The following is a 16,917-nucleotide window of genomic DNA, read 5'->3' as shown; positions in this document are numbered from 1 at the left end:
ATTTTCTAGATATATATTACACAAAGTTGGGAATTTTGGGAATATAATCTAGTCAGATGAATACATTCTCCATTTCTTTTACTAATTGTACTAAACATGGATACATAAACATAGTTCAAAAAATTGCCCTGTAATTTAAATCTTTTTTTAAAGTGAAATGCCTATCTGCAGCTCATTGTGTTAATTATCTGACAATAAATATAAAAAAATGTGTCAAAAAAGGAGCAGTAAAATTCCTTTGAATAATAATAACAGTGGTCAAAGCAGATGTTTTAACTATTTAGAATAAAAGTCATGGTTAACAAGTGAACATTTATTTTCCTTTATTTTAAGACTAAAGGCAGAGGCCTATATGCCAAAAAAAACCCTACGAAATATCCTGAGCTCAAAGTTCAAATCTAAATCACATGAGTGAAACAAGGAAATACAGAAGTGACATCTTTCCACTAGTGACTTTGTTTCCTTTTTGGTTACCCAATGGATCAACTAAAGAGAATTTCGGACCAATTTGAGCATGTGTAAGTACCATACTTTAAGTTTTATGTACTTTATTCGTGTTAGTGTTGTTGTGTATTGTGACATGGCTGTTAATATTTGTTTTGTTTTTAAGCAATATTGACATGGAGAAGGGTTTAAACTATTGCAACTGACTTTATCCACACGCACACACACACACACACAAAATACATTTGTTTTTCCAGAAGATGGCCAATGAAGACTAAATATTTGTTTTAAAAAAGTTATTTTTTGTTGTTGTTGCTTTTTCTATGTTTTCCATTGCCCCAGGGAAGACATAATTCAGGAATGTCACAATGGAATCTCAATTGATCTCTTTCTGCACCTCACACTTATTCCAGCTGTAAGTACGACTTCCATTTTAACCGGGATATGAAAACTGAACTGTGTGTAGTTATGTTTAAATCCAGCCGGGTGTCTGCAACCATACAGCAATGCGTCATTCAGTAAGTGCATTTTTACAATGTCATAAACTTGCACTGTTTGTTTAATAAGCTTAATAAAAGCACAGCCTCTCAACTACATTGAGTGAACAACATGCACATAGAAGGATGGCAAATTGGACACTATTTTTTTTAAAAATGTCCCACGACTTGAGAAATACAAACAGAACAAATGACTTACTACTACAACTACTCCTACCACTACTACTAAGTACTGAGGATGAGGCTGTTTTTCATTTATTACAGAATTCAGCATATTTTACAAGATTGTAAACAATACCCCAGCCATAAAATTAACTGTGCAGTTTTTTCATTGTAGAATAATTATGATCGAACGTCATCCACTTAGCAACAATAGAATTGAATAAAAATTCAACTCTTATTGGGTTTGTGTTATTTCTGTCATTCATTGACAGCGAGATTTTTTTCTGTCTTTTAGGTAATGATTACCGTAGTGCTGTCGTTTCTTCAGAAAAGGGCAACCGCATCAGCAATTGACCAAAAACTGCCTTTTTTGCGAAGGCGTTTTGGCATTGTAGTGTAAGTCATAGCATGGAAGAAGGATTCACACACAACTTTTAAAAATATCTTTTAAAGTGGGTCTTACTTTTTGCTCGCAGACTTCTCCAAATATGAGTTAAGAATGCTTACCAGGGTAAAAAATAGTCAAAAATGTGGAAGTTTACTTTGAAACTGACACAAAACAAGATCATTTAACTTGCATAAACACCACATTTTCAACCAAATTGTGCAATTTTGAATAACAACTTTTCAACTTAATGCTAACTTGTGGACTTCCTGTGTGTGGCTCCAGTTTCTTAGCTAGGTCTACAATGTCTTGTGTGTCTTGTGTCTGTCTTGCTACTGCAACCAAGAAATTTCCCGAAAACGGGATGAAATAAAGTTCTAGCCTAACATAATTTGAAACAGTTTGGTGGGCCTTTTGGTGAAGCCAGTTTGTATCCATACTAACTATATTATACATTTTCTGATTGACTTTATCTCATATAACACTTTTTGATTACAGTAACATTTCCTCTCACCCTCTTGCTACTGTCACAATGAAATTTCCCAAATACGGGATGAATAAAGTGATCCAATCCAAAAAAAATGTTAAATATAAGCAAAGCTTTTTCAATGTGGAAAGCATAGTTTCAAAAATTCAGGAACTTGACTTGAGTATTTTCCTCCTTAATTAAGCCAAGGCACATATTTCATAATGAGACAAAAAAAAAAATCTAAATATGGATACACTACACAAGTGAATTTTACACCTACACATTATTCAGAGTTCAAATTTCCCACTTATCATGAAGTTGATAGTTATGTTAAGAGAAAGCTAACTATTATTAATGTCCTTTTCAGACCGCTGGATACGATAGGAAGCCTAAGCAATCGCTGGTCATACGGCTTTGCCTTCGGTGCAGTGTCCTACAGCGTCCTTCTGCTCTTCTCTGAACATTACATTCCTTTTAGTGTTCCCCCGTGGGCCAGAGGTACGGAAACCTTCCGCCAAATACTTCTATTCTTTTGCTATCTCAATGAATTCATGGCTTGTTTTAATCGTACTCAGCCATAGTTTACCTGGCCGGTGCTTTGGAGGTGGGACTTGTCAACTTTCCTTTCTTTGCCTGTCTTTCAACACCCTTCAGAGCAACTGGTGCTGTGTTTGGGATTCTCTACTCATTGTGTTGGTAATTGTTAGTCACAGATCATATCATAATAGTCAGCAAATTATAGAAAATGCAATAAGTGCTTAGTTTTTGTTTGCAGGCTTATCATCACAGTTTGGGACACATTTACATGTCCACATGGCAAGGTAGACAAATATTACGACTACTATTAACGCCATTTGTCATATCTTTTTTTTTTGCCCTTAACATCAGAAAACTAACAGTTTTTTTTTTACAGATTTTTGGAAAATATCAGAAAATAATTATCCAATGGCCTTGTATCCTCTCTCTCATTTTTCTTTTGGGAAGATTTGTCCACATGCTTATCAAAGATATTCGAATTCATCTGCAGCTGGAAGAGGAGGTAAGAGGGCATTAGAACATTAAAAAGTTTGGTGATCAAAATACCTGAACTTAAAAAAAAAAAACACGACCATAAAATGGCCATAAAATCCATTTTAGCATGTTTAAATGTGCAACCATGGTGACAAAATCAGTTCAGATAGTTCTTGTCTTACCTCATACTTCTCCTTTACACAACCTTAATAAAGTTGGGTGAAAAAAAACAACATAACTCGACAGAAAATTGGAATTTGACCTGCTAGGCAGTTTATGGATGAGACCAAGATCTTCAAACTGTGGTTTCAAGACCAGCTTTTTGTTTTTACAATGCTATTAGTTTCAAAATTGATCCTTAATAAACTCAATGTGCCACCAGGATTTCGATCAACTGACTGAGCAGCATCTACTACAGCATGTTAAAAGACTACTGAGGAAAACAAACAGGTAAAATACACTGCCGAAGTTGTGGAACACGTCAAACCCTGAAGCAGAATCCGTAACATACCTTTGAATTGCACTGCATTTAAAAACAGAATGACAGACTGACTAAACATTTGCAAACAACAAACTCCTTGTTGTAGCAAGGCCCCGAAAAATTGGTTCCAGAGCAGACTATACGAGTCGGATCCTCACTTCAAGTTCCCTAACAGAATCATAGGAACGGCCATCATATCTCTTATAGGACTATATACGGTAAAAAAGCAAAAAAACAAGGGCATTTTATCTCAGTCAAAAGTTTGGGATGGTGTATAGTATATAGTATGTATCTTTCATTGCTTTTTAGATGACTTTGGCTGACTACAGTCTCAGTAATCTTGCTTTTGGGCAAGTGGAGAGGTGGAAGAACACGCTGGAAGAATTCGTGACATCCTGTAATCGAACCCAAGCTTTGGCGGCAATGATTCCACAATTGGAAGAGTTCATTGACGTTTCCAGAAGTGAGTTGGCAAGATGTTTTGCGTTGAGCAAGTCAAGCCAGAATGATTCTCTTATGTTCATAATAACAATATCAAGCACAGAGCAGGGGTGTCCAATCTAGGGCGTCCGGTCCACCCCGAGGGACTGGTTTGCCTGACGGCCAATTTATAGCTCATTCATACTGTTTATACAAAAAGAAATGCTTTTATTTATTTCAACAAGGGCGCCTTACAACCAGAATTTTGTGAGTTGTGTGATCAAGTGGTTCCACTAATGCACTTTGCACAATTTCCTATCCGCGATCACATTGGTTCATTCTGCCGTCAAAACAGCATACCTGTCAACCTCTGCCGATAACTGCCCTTATAAATGATTATGATTCCCCTTACAAACCCCCAAAAAACCTTACAAACACCGTACGAGTCGTACAGTGTTTGTAAGGTTTTTTGGGGGGGTTGTAAGGGGAATCATAATCATTTATAAGGGCAGTTATCGGCAGAGGTTGACAGGTATGAAACAGAGTCTTACAAAATAGCGTTTTATGGCAATGAGTTCATAAAGGAAACTTAAAATCACCTTAAGATCACCTGGAAAGGCGCTAAAATCAACAAGAACTGAGAAAAATAACAAGAAGCATCCCGGGAGGTCCGTTAAAATCAATAGCAAATGATCCAAAATTTACCAGAAGTGACCTAAAAAAAAAATCAGGGGACGCAAAATGAACTTAATTGCCTACTATCGATAATAATAGATGTCCACATCACTTAAACTTGCTGCGGGGGTTCATCTTTCAGTGCCATTGACGGCGCTTGACGTCCAATCCATTTTGACCGAGGAAAGTTAATTCTGTTTATTCATCTCTTTCATTTTAGAGACTTGGCTTGCAACCACCATCTTTGCTAGTCTAAATTCAGTGGCCTACACATTTCATGTACTGATATGTTACAGGTAAGTGAATATAGAGTTAGCCTAATCTCGTTTCAAATGCAGATATGTTGAGAAATATATTTAAGTTTATGTTCCCACAGGAAACATATAAAGAGACTTTGGAAGGGAGAGAGAGGTTTTATCCCAGAGAAATTGATCCAGCCCAAGTCTGCTATCAGTGTGGTCAGTGTGACGCCACGCTCTTAAAATATTTACTTAGAAATGTTTAACTTTATATCGATTTTTTCTGCAGGCCGCCATCGCACGCTATTCGGGATGGCAAATTGCTTTTACTCTTTGGGGTAACATTTAATATAATACCCTTTGTAGGTTTTTTTTTTTTTTATTTGCAATGTCATTTTTGTATTTTAGGTTACGTGATAGTCCACTTTGTTCACTTCCTGATCGCGCTCCTGTTGGTGTATGTTTTTGTCATTCCAATACAACATGGCAAAGCTCTGGTCATGTTGTCCCACTTTGGCATCATCATGTAAGAATGACGACACAGATGAACTCAAAAGTTGACATGAATGCTCTGTTTCTATACATTCTTGATTTCAAAGGTTTATTTTTATGAAAATCAGGTATTGAATGGAGTTGTGGTGATGTCATCGATATGGGTAACATCTACGTGTTCTACTTTCTTTCATTTTTCTTAGTGTGACCATCGGCCTGGTGATAGCCTTGGTGATATTCCAGATAGTTTTGGTCCAGATTTTTTTCCTCCAGGATAAATTGTCTCCTACGGATAAACACAAACCTCTGGCTCTCAATAACAGGTGGGTGGAGTTAGTTTCACAGTGGCGATCCGTGAATTTTCTAGTGACGCCTGCGAAAAAGCATTGTGGTGTTGCTAACTCGAAATCTGATTGGTTAAAAGCAACAGTCTTGTTTAATGCAGCAGAGCCCGCAGAACTGATTGTGAAGGCCTTGAGGCAGATTTCTGATCCTGGCAACAAATAATGGCTGAAATGTGATTGGTTAAATGCTTCAATATGAAAACACACATCTGGAAGCAGTGCAACTAGGGGGGAAAGCAATGAAAGGAAGCTAACACACCATTTGGAATAATAAGTATTGATGGACAAAATATAATATATGATTCAGATATTTCTTAGGCCACCAGAGAAGGCCTTGAAGGCCCTGACGGCCCGCCACTGTAGTTTCATGTCGCTATTGTGTATGAACCAGGGTTGAAGTGTCAAAAGAACAGTCGGTCATTAAAAAGTGATGATAAGTTTATTAATAGGTATACTTTAATAAAGGGAGAGACATCGGAGACATAATCTAGCATTAAACTTGCAAGTGAGAATCGATCCTGGCTCGTCCTCGCCACCGGAGCATTCTGAAGAAAGGCATCCTCTTCTGTCCATTTAGTTGCACATAATCAAAACACTTCAGGTTATCTTTTTCAAACAATTGCATGAGCTAACCGAATAACACAATTAAGGTAAAAAAAAAAAACCTGCAACAACAATTGCATATCAGGTCAGAAACCAAAAACAACTGCGTAAGAAGATGCACAAGTAAGCATAATAATTTCCATAAAAGGTAAAACGAGCGACAGTATTTTAAAACAATATGCGAGTATTTTCGGAAGTTGATTCGATTATCGCCATCTGCCGGAATCCAAGTCAAAGCAATTTAAGAGTCCTTCACAGATCTTCATTGCGAACTCAGATCAACAGTCCTCGGCCCGGGTCTGGGTGATCTGTCAGGTCAATAGTCCTCAAAACAATTAAATGTCCTTGGGGCCAGCTGCAGGGGGAAGTGTCCTTGGTAACGTTATACTGAGCGATTAATGTTTCACATATACATATGATTAATATTCCACACATACATGTAATGATTAATGCGCACATATATAATAATATCCCAGACTAACCCCAACAGTCAGTTTAAAAAGGATTAGCAAAACATGACCAAAGGCTAACATTTTTTTTAGAAATTCAGTGATTTAATGACATGAGCCACAAAACTAAACTATCAAAACTATAAGAAACTGAATCACTTACAATATTGTGCCTTCTCTTTTGCCTTTAGAAAAGCATTCCACTGCTTCAACTACTTTTTCTTTTTCTACAACGTGATCATGGGGATAAGCAACTGCATCATGAGGTTGATGACCAGCATCGTGCTGGGAACTTGGCTCGTGTCCCGCATCGACCGTACAATAATGCAGAGAGGATATGAAACCATGGATGCCGGTGATTTCAACTCTCTCAAATCAGCTACTTTGGACCTCTCGTGGATGAATTACGTAGTGGTAAAATCACAGAATTCGGATTTATAAAGTGCTTTTTACTAATTGAGTGTATAGAAGAAAGGTAAAACTACTATTATTAATCCTATTTAGAGTAATAGTGTTTTTTAATGCACAGTGCATTTCTCTATAAACAAAAGTGTACAATCTAATGTATTTCCTTTATTTACCAGGATATATGACATGGATCGGGATGATATTTGCTGACCACTATCATAGCAATCCTGTCATGGTGTGTTTCTGCCAGCTGCTTGTCTTTACCACCATGGAAAAACAAACAGTGTGTGCATACTCCACATTCCGCAACACACCATCTGGTGTGTACATATTTAAGTTTTGCCTATACAGTGGGAGAGTTAGGGTGTATTGAACCTTTTGCAATTTCTGACTTGTCATAAAATGGTGGTCTTCATCATTACCTCAAGAAAACCTAATTTGCTTAAACAAAAAAAATGCAGACAACATTCTTTGACTGTGATTTTTTTTTAAATCCCAGACAATTATTTTTTAGGTGGTTTTTTTAACCTTGTATTGCAAGGGTGTCAGACTCGGGTTGATTTGCGGGCCGCTTTAACGTCAAATTGATTTTACATGGGCCGGACCATTTTAGATATAATATTTACATTTTTTTTTATAAATTGATTAAAATCATTGGATTAAAAGCCCTGAATATTCAGTTTTTTATAGATCTAAAACAATGTTTATTTTAGCTTTTTAAATATATTTTTAGATTTTACAAAATGATTTTTGAACTAAAAACACAGAAAAAATGATTAAAAATTACAATTATTGATTTAAAAGGGGGAAAATCAGGAAATGTAATATACATCTATACTCTTCATTTTAATTTGATCCTAAAACAGAAAGTCGGCACTCATGATTTTCTTTCCCAGGCCACACAAAATGATCCGGCGGGCCACATTTGGCCCCCGGGCCGCCACTTTAACACCTATAAAGTGGGAGAGTAAGGGTGTATATTGAATTTGCAATTTCTGATTCGTCATAAAATGGTGGTCTTCATCATTACCTCAAGAAAACCTAATTTGCTTAAACAAAAAAAATGTAGACAACATTCTTTGACTGTTTTTTTTTTAAATCACAGACAATTATTTTTAGGTGTTTTTTTAACCTTGTATTGGATAGTCGAGGTCTCGCATATAATGACAATTTTTTTCACCGTTAAATATTAAGCAAATAATTCCTGCAAAAAATGTTCAAATATTGAATTCACCTTTTCCCCCATTAGAATTTAAAACAAATGATATATTCTCCAGAATTGGTTTCAAAAATCTGTTTTGTATATTGTGACTAATGACCAGACCAAATTTCAGAAATGCAAAGGTTAATTATTCCATTTTCCTGTATATGCAAATACAGTATGGTCCTTGTCAAGTCTCATGTTTCTCGCTCCTTTCCAGAAAAGTCTGTGAATAGCCAGGCCAGAAGACGTTGGACATTGCTTTACACGCTCCTGAGGAACCCTAATCTCATCCTGCACAGGAAGCACCACCTTTCCATATTAGGGACATTGCATACGTCTCCATCCGTCCAATCCAACACAGTCTTGCAGGCTGCCATTATGGCTTCTCAATTGCATAGGCGCAATGCAGAGACACCAATACCAAACGACTAGAAAAACTTAGAACCTAGAACAGGGGTGGGCAAACCGGTCCTCGAGAGCCACTGTGAGTCCAAGTTTTTATTGCAACCAATCCAGCAAAGACACTTTAACCAATGAGATTTCTGCAGAAAACAAGGAGCACCTGGTTGCAATCCACTGATTGGACTTACACCAGACTGGTTAAAAGATGTCCTCTTTATGGTTTGGAATGAAAACCGATACCTACTGTGGTCCTTTGTGGAATAGTTTGCCCACCTCTGATCAATAATCTTGTTAAGTTTGAAGGTATTGTTTCTCTGCATGTTTTCTAGAACTGAAATTGTCATGCATTCAATTTTTAGAGCAAGTTTACACAAAACCTTGTGACTTTTTCCCCCTTTTTTCCAATTTTTCTTGTGACCAAAATGAAGAACTATGCAAAGTATGAAAACTGTGTGTTTACAAAATTAAAATTGGCTTATTCTGTGACGTTTTGGTGAATAATAAATAATTTCCTTTATCATTATAGTGAGAAAAACTATCAAAATGTTATTTTATCTATAGTTTATTTAATAGTGGTCCTTATAGATGTCATTATTTTGTGTTCTTTAGTTAATTAGTAAGCCATTATGACTAGGAATGGGTTAACACTTAAATTTATTTTTATTTACCTGAATATTTTTGCCAAACGTTTATTGAACTATTTATTATTAATGTTGAAGGGCTTGTGGGTTGAGTTACCCTTATCAACATTTATATTCTTTTTACTATATCTTGATAATAGTTTGCGAATCTTCTAGAACTTCCGGGCAGGTTGTTGTCATTTAAATATTTATTTACCTTTTTTTTTCCGTCAGCTTGTGATTTCGGCGTGGAGGCAAGAATACTATACAGCGACAGGTATATTTGGCAAAAATAAATGTATTTTTAATGGTTTAGATTGACGCCGGATGCAAAGAAGTTACAGTAAACTTCGTGACGTTATGACAAAATAACTTTTTTCCCCATTATTTGATTACCTACACGGGAAACTGAATTGTCAACTGACCCTTTCTGTCCGACATTTTGGTTCAAGTATTATTGAAAGACGCGTTGTCGATTCTATTTAAACAGTATTTTTTGTGATCTTAAAGGCCTTTTACCTGCATATTTAAAAAAAATGGTGAAATGTCTTCTCCAAGATAGGTATAAATATAATCGAAGTTTGTGACAAAGGGATTAAGCCATGTCTATCTATATTCACGGTCATTTGAGGTTATTTATTTGGCCGTTTGTTCATTTTATTTCTATTTTAACCCCATCAAAGCATCGTTTGTGAGTTGCTGATCTAATTTTCTACTTTGTTGCATCCACAGCAGAATGTCTGACGAGTTAATCAAGAAAAATTTGAGATCTGTACTTCAATCCAGCAAGGAAGGTGTAGCACTCACTAAATTGCAGTTTGAGTACAGCTCACTTTGTGGAGAGGATATTCCTCTCCATAAACTGGGTTTCAAAAATATGGAAGACTTTCTCCGAAGCATACCCTCTGTGGTGCGGCTGGACTACAAGAATGGAGATGTAAGATTTTATTTTATTTGTTTCATGAAAGTATATTCTGGTTGATTTGTGTTGGGATTAAAATGGTGACATCATATCCCAAAGAATACAGATGTTTATTGACAGCTCAAATCAATCATTATGGATTTTTTTGTTTTTTTAATTGTCAAATATTTGTGACCAAAGGTCTCTTATTTCTTTAAAATACATCAGTCACTCATATCCTGCAGACAGGGATTGACATTTGTGACGATAATGTAATGCATTATGCCATTGAACCATATGAAATAATATGGTACACGGTCGATTGGTCGCCGGTCTTTTGGTCGCCCGGAAGGTAAGTGATAATTACCATTTAAATCGTTGCTCAAATTCCCTAAATACAAACTGCGAATTATTATTTAGTCATACTTAATGCCCTATTAATTATAAGGCTAAAGAAAAGCTCAAAATTTCCCGGACTTTTATTGTTTTGGGTTGGAGAACTTGCTAAGACCCTGACGGACGCACCTTCCTAAGGGGACAATTCATATACATACAAACTCTTATACACTCACACGTCGGCTCAGTGAAACTGCTCATGGCCATCGTTGGCTTTTATTGATGCGTAGACCATGTTGTTTTACCTTGTTTGGTCGCCGGTCTTTTGGTCGCCCGTTGTCGCGGTCGGGGCGACCAAAAGACCGCCGACCAAAAGACCGCCGACCAAAAGACCGCACGCGAATAACATATTGCAAAACAACTGAATTAACTCATTTGCAGCATAGAGTGAAAAGCCTTGCTTATCAGATGGTTGATGTGAAAAATATCATTTCTAAACTGTTAATTTGAAGTATATCAATAAAAATCAAGCAAAGAGTAACACATTCACACTCTTAAGACTCAAAAACCAGTAGATGTCTGCTTTGGAAAGGTATGTTCCACAAAAGATAAAACTGAATTCCGTTTCTAGTTGAGATGCTTCGCTGCCGTATGCAGTGAGACGGCACACATCGCCCAGCTGGTGGCGCGACAGAAGAGCTCCAAGAAATCAGGATGCTCACAAACCGTTAGCTGCAAGATGAGACCCAAAGCTTCCAACCCTTCTCACATGCATACATATGGTAGGACACCCATGGATATTTGTTAAAAATCCAGAATGAGAGATTTTCTACAAAATAATTGCAGACCTGGTATAAATTGTTGTTTATTTTTTGATCAAAATATCTCTTTGTCGGCATTTAGGAAGGCCTTCACGTGGTGGCTTTTCCAGGCCTGGAAAAGACTTTCAATCCCACGGTGGCTACAAGGCTTATAGTGCCTCTGGAGATTTCAGGTACATCCAATCAGAATTCTTTTCTAATGGTTGATTTGGGTAACTCAACCCCCAGAATTAAATGGTTGGACGAAAGTTATTTTCTGCCGCATAAACAAATATTTTCTCTAATTCTTAGGCAAGCGGGGCAGGGCTGTATCCCACCCATCGAACATAGACAGCCTGTCCTTCAAGCAGCTGTGAAATTATCTTTTGAAAGGTGATTTTAAAAAAAGTTCCACACTACCTTATTGGCCTGTTCTCTTATAAGCATATTAAATATGTTTATTTTTGCAGGACTAAGAGTGTAGAAATGCCAGAGAAATCAAAGGGTTAGTATGAGCACCACACACATACTCACCCATTCTGTTCAAAAATGGTGGTAAAAATTGTTCAAATATTGAAAACATGTCAAATGTTTATTGAACATAATAATTCCGCACAAAAAAAATGTACTGGAATGTTTCTCAGTTCAGAGAGGAGTCTATTCTTCATACTAAATGTTTTTGGGGGGGTCAGAAAAGCGGTCAAAAACTAATGTTCTGTTAACTGTCATTAAAAAATGTATTCACCTTTCACAGAAAACCCACCTGAGAAAGCCCCGAATTCCAACTTTTTAGAGGTACAGTAAATACTCTGAGCTTCCATTATATATTTCTCTTACTTTTTTATTTACATCACCACCTGGACTTCAAGAAAAAAAAGGTAACTTATAAAATCACAACTGATTAGAGAATTTTTAATCATACATACAGGACTCAATAGCAGTACATTATACATGACCTGTAATAAGAATTTGAACACTAAAGGTATGCATATCTTGAGATCCAACATCATTTTTGACGGTAGGAATTTCTTTGACGTCTCACTTGTTGGTTGCCAGTAACTGGAATTTCCTTCACACAGTATGACAAGATTGTGGTTCAAGAAAAACTAACCCTGCTCCTGCAAAAGTACTGCTCTGGGCTGTGGATGTCTAAACTGCCAATCGTCTTCAGTGACATGTTCAAAGAGCAGCTCCATCCTCAGGTGCTCAAAGAAATGGAAAAGTGGACACACATTTGTTTGGTGAGTGGCAAGAATGTCTTTTAGTTCTAAAGGTAGATTTCGAGATCTTGTTGTCTTTGTGACCTGATTTTAGAACGTCATTATTTATTTATATTATATAGAGCCTATTTTGTACTCTGTGGTTTGCTCCTTTGCTATTTACAGGTGGAGAAATCATCTAGTAGCACAAACGACCGCTTGGTTTATCCTCCGCTGCCTTCGTTGACTACATCGAGTTGCAGCCCCACAAAATCCCCCGTAAACTCAAGCCCTACTTCGAAGGTAAATTCCTCACCGGCGAAATCCATTCCTTCTGGATGAACCTATTCCGAACTACTTTTTTATTTCCCAATTGTCCTCCCCTTTAAGTCCCACTCTGCTGTAGTGCCAGAAGACCTGTGTCATAAAATAAAGGATCTTCTCTCAAAGTACAGCAGTGGACTGTGGGCTCATGCCTTGCCCAAACTTTTCATGGACACCTACAAGGTCCCGTTCCCAGAGCATTTGATGGATAAACTGTCTCTTCTTCCTGACCTGTGTACGGTGGAGTACCCGGTTCCAACCGACAGCAAGAAGGTGACTTTGAACACCAGGAACATAGTCTCGCTAAGGCAGGGGTGTCAGACTCGGGTTGGTTCGCGGGCCGTGCTAACGTCAACTCGATTTCATGTGGGCCGGACCATTTTAGATAAACTTAGATAGACTTTTTATAAATGGATTAAAAGAACTGGATTACAAGCCCTGAATATTCAGTTTTTAATAGATCTAAAACAATGTTTATTTTAGCTTTTTTTAAATATATTTTTAGATTTTACAAAATGATTTTTGAACTAAAAACACAGAAAAAATGGTTAAAAAAATGACAATTATTGATTTAAAAGGGGGAAAATCAGGAAATGTAATATACATCTATACTCTTCATTTTAATTTGATCCTAAAACAGAAAGTCGGCACTCATGATTTACTTTCTCGGGCCACACAAAATGATGCGGCGGGCCAGATTTGGCCCCCGGGCCGCCACTTTGACATGTGCGCTAAGGCTTTCTTTTAAACTGGGATGATGTTTGGAGAGCTCTCTGATCTGTGCACTTGTTGTTACCTTCAGGCCATTTTGTATGCATCCATTGCAAAGAGGAAAGAAACTAATCAGCAGAAAAGCAGAGGGTACCGTCTTCCATCTGGTCTGGAGGTGATTGGACGCGTAGTTCCTGCCTGTCTCGTTCATCCGTCCGCTCAGTATTCCACCGTGCTGATTATCAACGCCAAGAGCAGTAATGCCGTTACCGTAAGGTATGTATCTAAACAAATACAAATATTGATGTTGTTTTATTAAAAAAAGACAAAAATTGTTGAATTGGTTGTGTGGTATTTTGGTAATCCTGTATTTTTTTTAATACTCTAAAATATAGTGTGTATCTTGTACAGGTATGTTGGCAAAGATTATTCCAATGCCCAGGAGGAAATGGAAGATGCAATGCTATCCTTTTATAAAGAAAACTCCAACCTCAAGCCTCTTCCTACTCTTGTGGTGGGGATGTTGGTAGCAGTCATGGAGGACAATGGTAAAGAATTCACTAGAGGTCAAGTCACCAAGGTGACCAGCAACAACATCAAGGTAACGTGTTTGGGCGATTGAATAATTACTTTAAAGTCATTTCAAAGAAGAAACTTTGTTCCCAATCAGGTTTATTACGTGGACCACGGCTTTACTGTGGAGACCTCTAGAGAAAGTCTACTGGAGTTGCACCCTAACTTCCTCTCGCTGCCCTTTCAAGCTACCAATCTTAAGCTGGCAGGTATCTGGGCTAACTAAGCAACTTTTTTATTATAGTGCTCACCATGATCGCATGATAATTGATTTGGTCAGAATGTAACAAAAAAAAGTCCTGTATTTGTCCTTAATATACTACTTCACTGCCATTTTTATTCTGGTCTTTAGGTTTAGAGGCATTCAGTTCCCATCCGTCTGTGCTGTCCACCTTGACGAAGTTGGCAGTGGGAAGGATTCGGCTGATGGAATTGTTGGGTCCTTCTCCCCCCCATGACTTGCCCGAGGCATTGCTCTATGATACCTCACAAGATGATGACATCAACATAAACTCTGTCTGCCTAAAGGAACTCCAGGACCAAACTATGAACAACCCCCTAACTGTGAGTCTCATAACATTTAGTGGTACATTGATAGACGTTCACTGTGAGAATGTAATCTTGTGTTATATTTCTAAACGAGTGTATGTCCAAAAAGCCAACTACTAAATCAGCTAGGTTGACTGTTGTAGCTTCTTTTAGGGTGTCAGTTTAATACAGTCAAGAATGTAGTGGGCAAGTTTCCTTCGTACTCAAAGCTCGCCGGTAATGGTCACTGAGTTGTGTGATTTCTTATTTGCCTCTGGCTTTAGGTCAATTCTACCTACCAGGGTGTCCGTGTCACAAATGTTTGTGCAGATGGCATTATCTTTTGCCAGCTGCCTTCCAGGGGAAATGCAAGACTGGCCAAAGTGTTGGAAGAAACCAAATCCTTTTTCATCACCCACGTAAGCCAGAAACCGTGTTGCACGCAGTGCGGTTATTCAGCAACAGCTATCGTAGCTTCAAAACTCATTTGAAGCCTTTCCTATTTTGTTATACCTGCTCTTGTGCCTTGTTATAGAGTGATATAATTTTTTTTATTATCAGGTGACCTCTGATTTCTTGGTTTCTAAACCTTTCCACGGCAAGATGTGTCTGACCTGCTACAAAGACAAATGGTGCAGAGCTGAGGTATGCTTGGCATTAGGGTCTTCCTATTGTAAATAAAGGCCTGGTGGTTGATCAGTTTTATTGTTTATTTGATTGCCCAAAATGCTTGTTGTCAATTTAATGTGTGCTTGTTGTTTTCACAGTGTTTTTGGGGAATGTAGTCATTTAGATTTTATGGGTTTTTTTTTTTTTTTTTCAGATAACCCACCATCATGGCAATCAAGTCATTGAGGTCCTTTTAATTGACTTGGGTGTACAAGCAACAGTTGAGGTCACTGAACTTCGAGAGATGCCACTTCTTTTCATCCAAGACTTGACCATTATACCGTCACAGGTTTGGCTCCCTTCAGTAAAAAAAAAAAAAAAGAAATCCTCTCCGGTGAGATTTTGTTCAAAGCAGCTGATGCTCACAAATTATTCAAATTGAATGAAAACAATAATGCTGTATCTATGAGAAACTGATGAAGAAACGAAAGCTGCTTGGCATTGTATTTTTTATTGATGCTCTTGTGGGGAGAAAAAAAATGAATTAAAATATATGGTATATGTGCTGTATAGGCAATCAGATGTTGTCTGACGGATGTGGACGTCCCAGGGGGAGAGTGGAGCCCAGATATTTTCTTCAGGGTGAAAAATGCTGTCCTGGGAGTTGATTATTGTAAAATGAAGGTAACGTACTCGGTAGCTTCTTTAATGTCTCAAAGTGTGGTTGAAGTTCCAAACTGTTGTTTTTGGCCAAGGGGTAAATAACTATGTTCTTTGAACTGCTTTTCCTATTTAGATTGTAAAGTTAGAGGAACAGAAAATGGGGAGATTGGTGCACATGTACCTGTTTGAAGCTGGGCATTTACACCAGAGCATCAACCAAAAGCTAAGCAACCCAGAAGTGTGGCAGAAACTGAACCCGGCAAAAAGCCGCACGCCTTATTGGAATATTTGATTGTCCCAGGTGTTAGACGTTAAGTTTTAGCATCTGACTCCAACGGCTAAAACTATGTCCTATCTTGGCTAACAATGGAGCGTATTCAGCATCGGAGGAGACGGACCAGAAATTTATCTATACAGAGCTCCGGGAAATCACCTCCCTGGCCCGGTTGTAATGTCTGAAAACTCCAGTATTTGTATTTAATCAATAAATGCTGCTAGGAAGTGGATGTTACCCCATTTTTGTGCATTGATTTATTGATTATTTTTTTATGTGTCGCAGCTGTAGCTGCAGTTGAGGTTTTATAGCCATAAAATAGTTTTTGAGGGTTGGATTGATTTGTTGAAGGCGCTACGAGAAAATGCACGGACCGCCACTGGTTAAAATGTCATAGTCTTCACAGGGTTAGAAAATTCAAAATTTGTACTGTTTGCTTTTCATTTATACCACTCTGCAGTGTTCTATCTGCAGTTACTATCATTTTTGGACGCAACATTTTGAGTTTGATTTAGATTGAATTCATAAGGGGCATCAGATATTAATGATGATTTCATATATAGGTCACACTGAACTATATAAACCATAGGTAAGCACATGCAACATGTTAGTTTATTTAAAAAAATACTACGAGGCAAACTATTAGTCGCAGGGTTCAAAGTGGGAGATAGAAAATAACAGATTAAAGTGATTT

At 37.5% G+C, this 16,917-nt stretch overlaps 2 protein-coding genes across 3 annotated transcripts; both read left to right on the top strand.

The window, feature by feature from the left end:
• The first annotated feature begins 338 nt into the window (after window positions 1-338).
• On the top strand, window positions 339-9,171 carry stra6l (STRA6-like). 2 transcript variants are annotated; one of them, XM_077604450.1, is made up of 18 exons: window positions 343-518; window positions 787-859; window positions 1,399-1,499; window positions 2,325-2,455; window positions 2,533-2,653; window positions 2,733-2,778; window positions 2,871-2,996; window positions 3,351-3,418; window positions 3,556-3,667; window positions 3,759-3,912; window positions 4,765-4,840; window positions 4,921-5,002; window positions 5,073-5,121; window positions 5,192-5,309; window positions 5,479-5,598; window positions 6,863-7,026; window positions 7,256-7,399; window positions 8,501-9,171. In XM_077604450.1, the coding sequence occupies exons 1-18, from the start codon at window positions 478-480 to the stop codon at window positions 8,713-8,715; spliced, it is 1,941 nt and encodes a 646-aa protein (XP_077460576.1). In that variant the 5' UTR covers window positions 343-477; the 3' UTR covers window positions 8,716-9,171. The 2 variants fall into 2 exon arrangements, with proteins under 2 accessions (XP_077460577.1, XP_077460576.1); XM_077604451.1 differs by lacking the exon at window positions 8,501-9,171 and having other exon boundaries at window positions 339-518; window positions 6,863-7,085.
• Window positions 9,172-9,366: 195 nt separating this feature from the next.
• Window positions 9,367-16,455, top strand: tdrd7a (tudor domain containing 7 a). Its single transcript, XM_077604449.1, has 19 exons — window positions 9,367-9,582; window positions 10,038-10,242; window positions 11,174-11,324; window positions 11,446-11,536; window positions 11,655-11,735; window positions 11,813-11,847; window positions 12,097-12,137; window positions 12,422-12,583; window positions 12,728-12,844; window positions 12,932-13,138; window positions 13,668-13,852; window positions 13,988-14,177; window positions 14,247-14,358; window positions 14,502-14,713; window positions 14,962-15,096; window positions 15,239-15,322; window positions 15,501-15,635; window positions 15,860-15,970; window positions 16,083-16,455. The coding sequence occupies exons 2-19, from the start codon at window positions 10,042-10,044 to the stop codon at window positions 16,239-16,241; spliced, it is 2,409 nt and encodes an 802-aa protein (XP_077460575.1). The 5' UTR covers window positions 9,367-9,582; window positions 10,038-10,041; the 3' UTR covers window positions 16,242-16,455.
• The last annotated feature ends 462 nt before the right edge of the window (window positions 16,456-16,917 follow it).

This window comes from Stigmatopora argus, chromosome 7 (genome assembly GCF_051989625.1).
Source record: "Stigmatopora argus isolate UIUO_Sarg chromosome 7, RoL_Sarg_1.0, whole genome shotgun sequence".
Classification (NCBI taxonomy): Eukaryota; Metazoa; Chordata; class Actinopteri; order Syngnathiformes; family Syngnathidae; genus Stigmatopora; species Stigmatopora argus.
The sequence above is the reverse complement of the archived record's forward strand: the minus strand, read 5'-3'. Positions and strand labels throughout refer to the sequence as shown.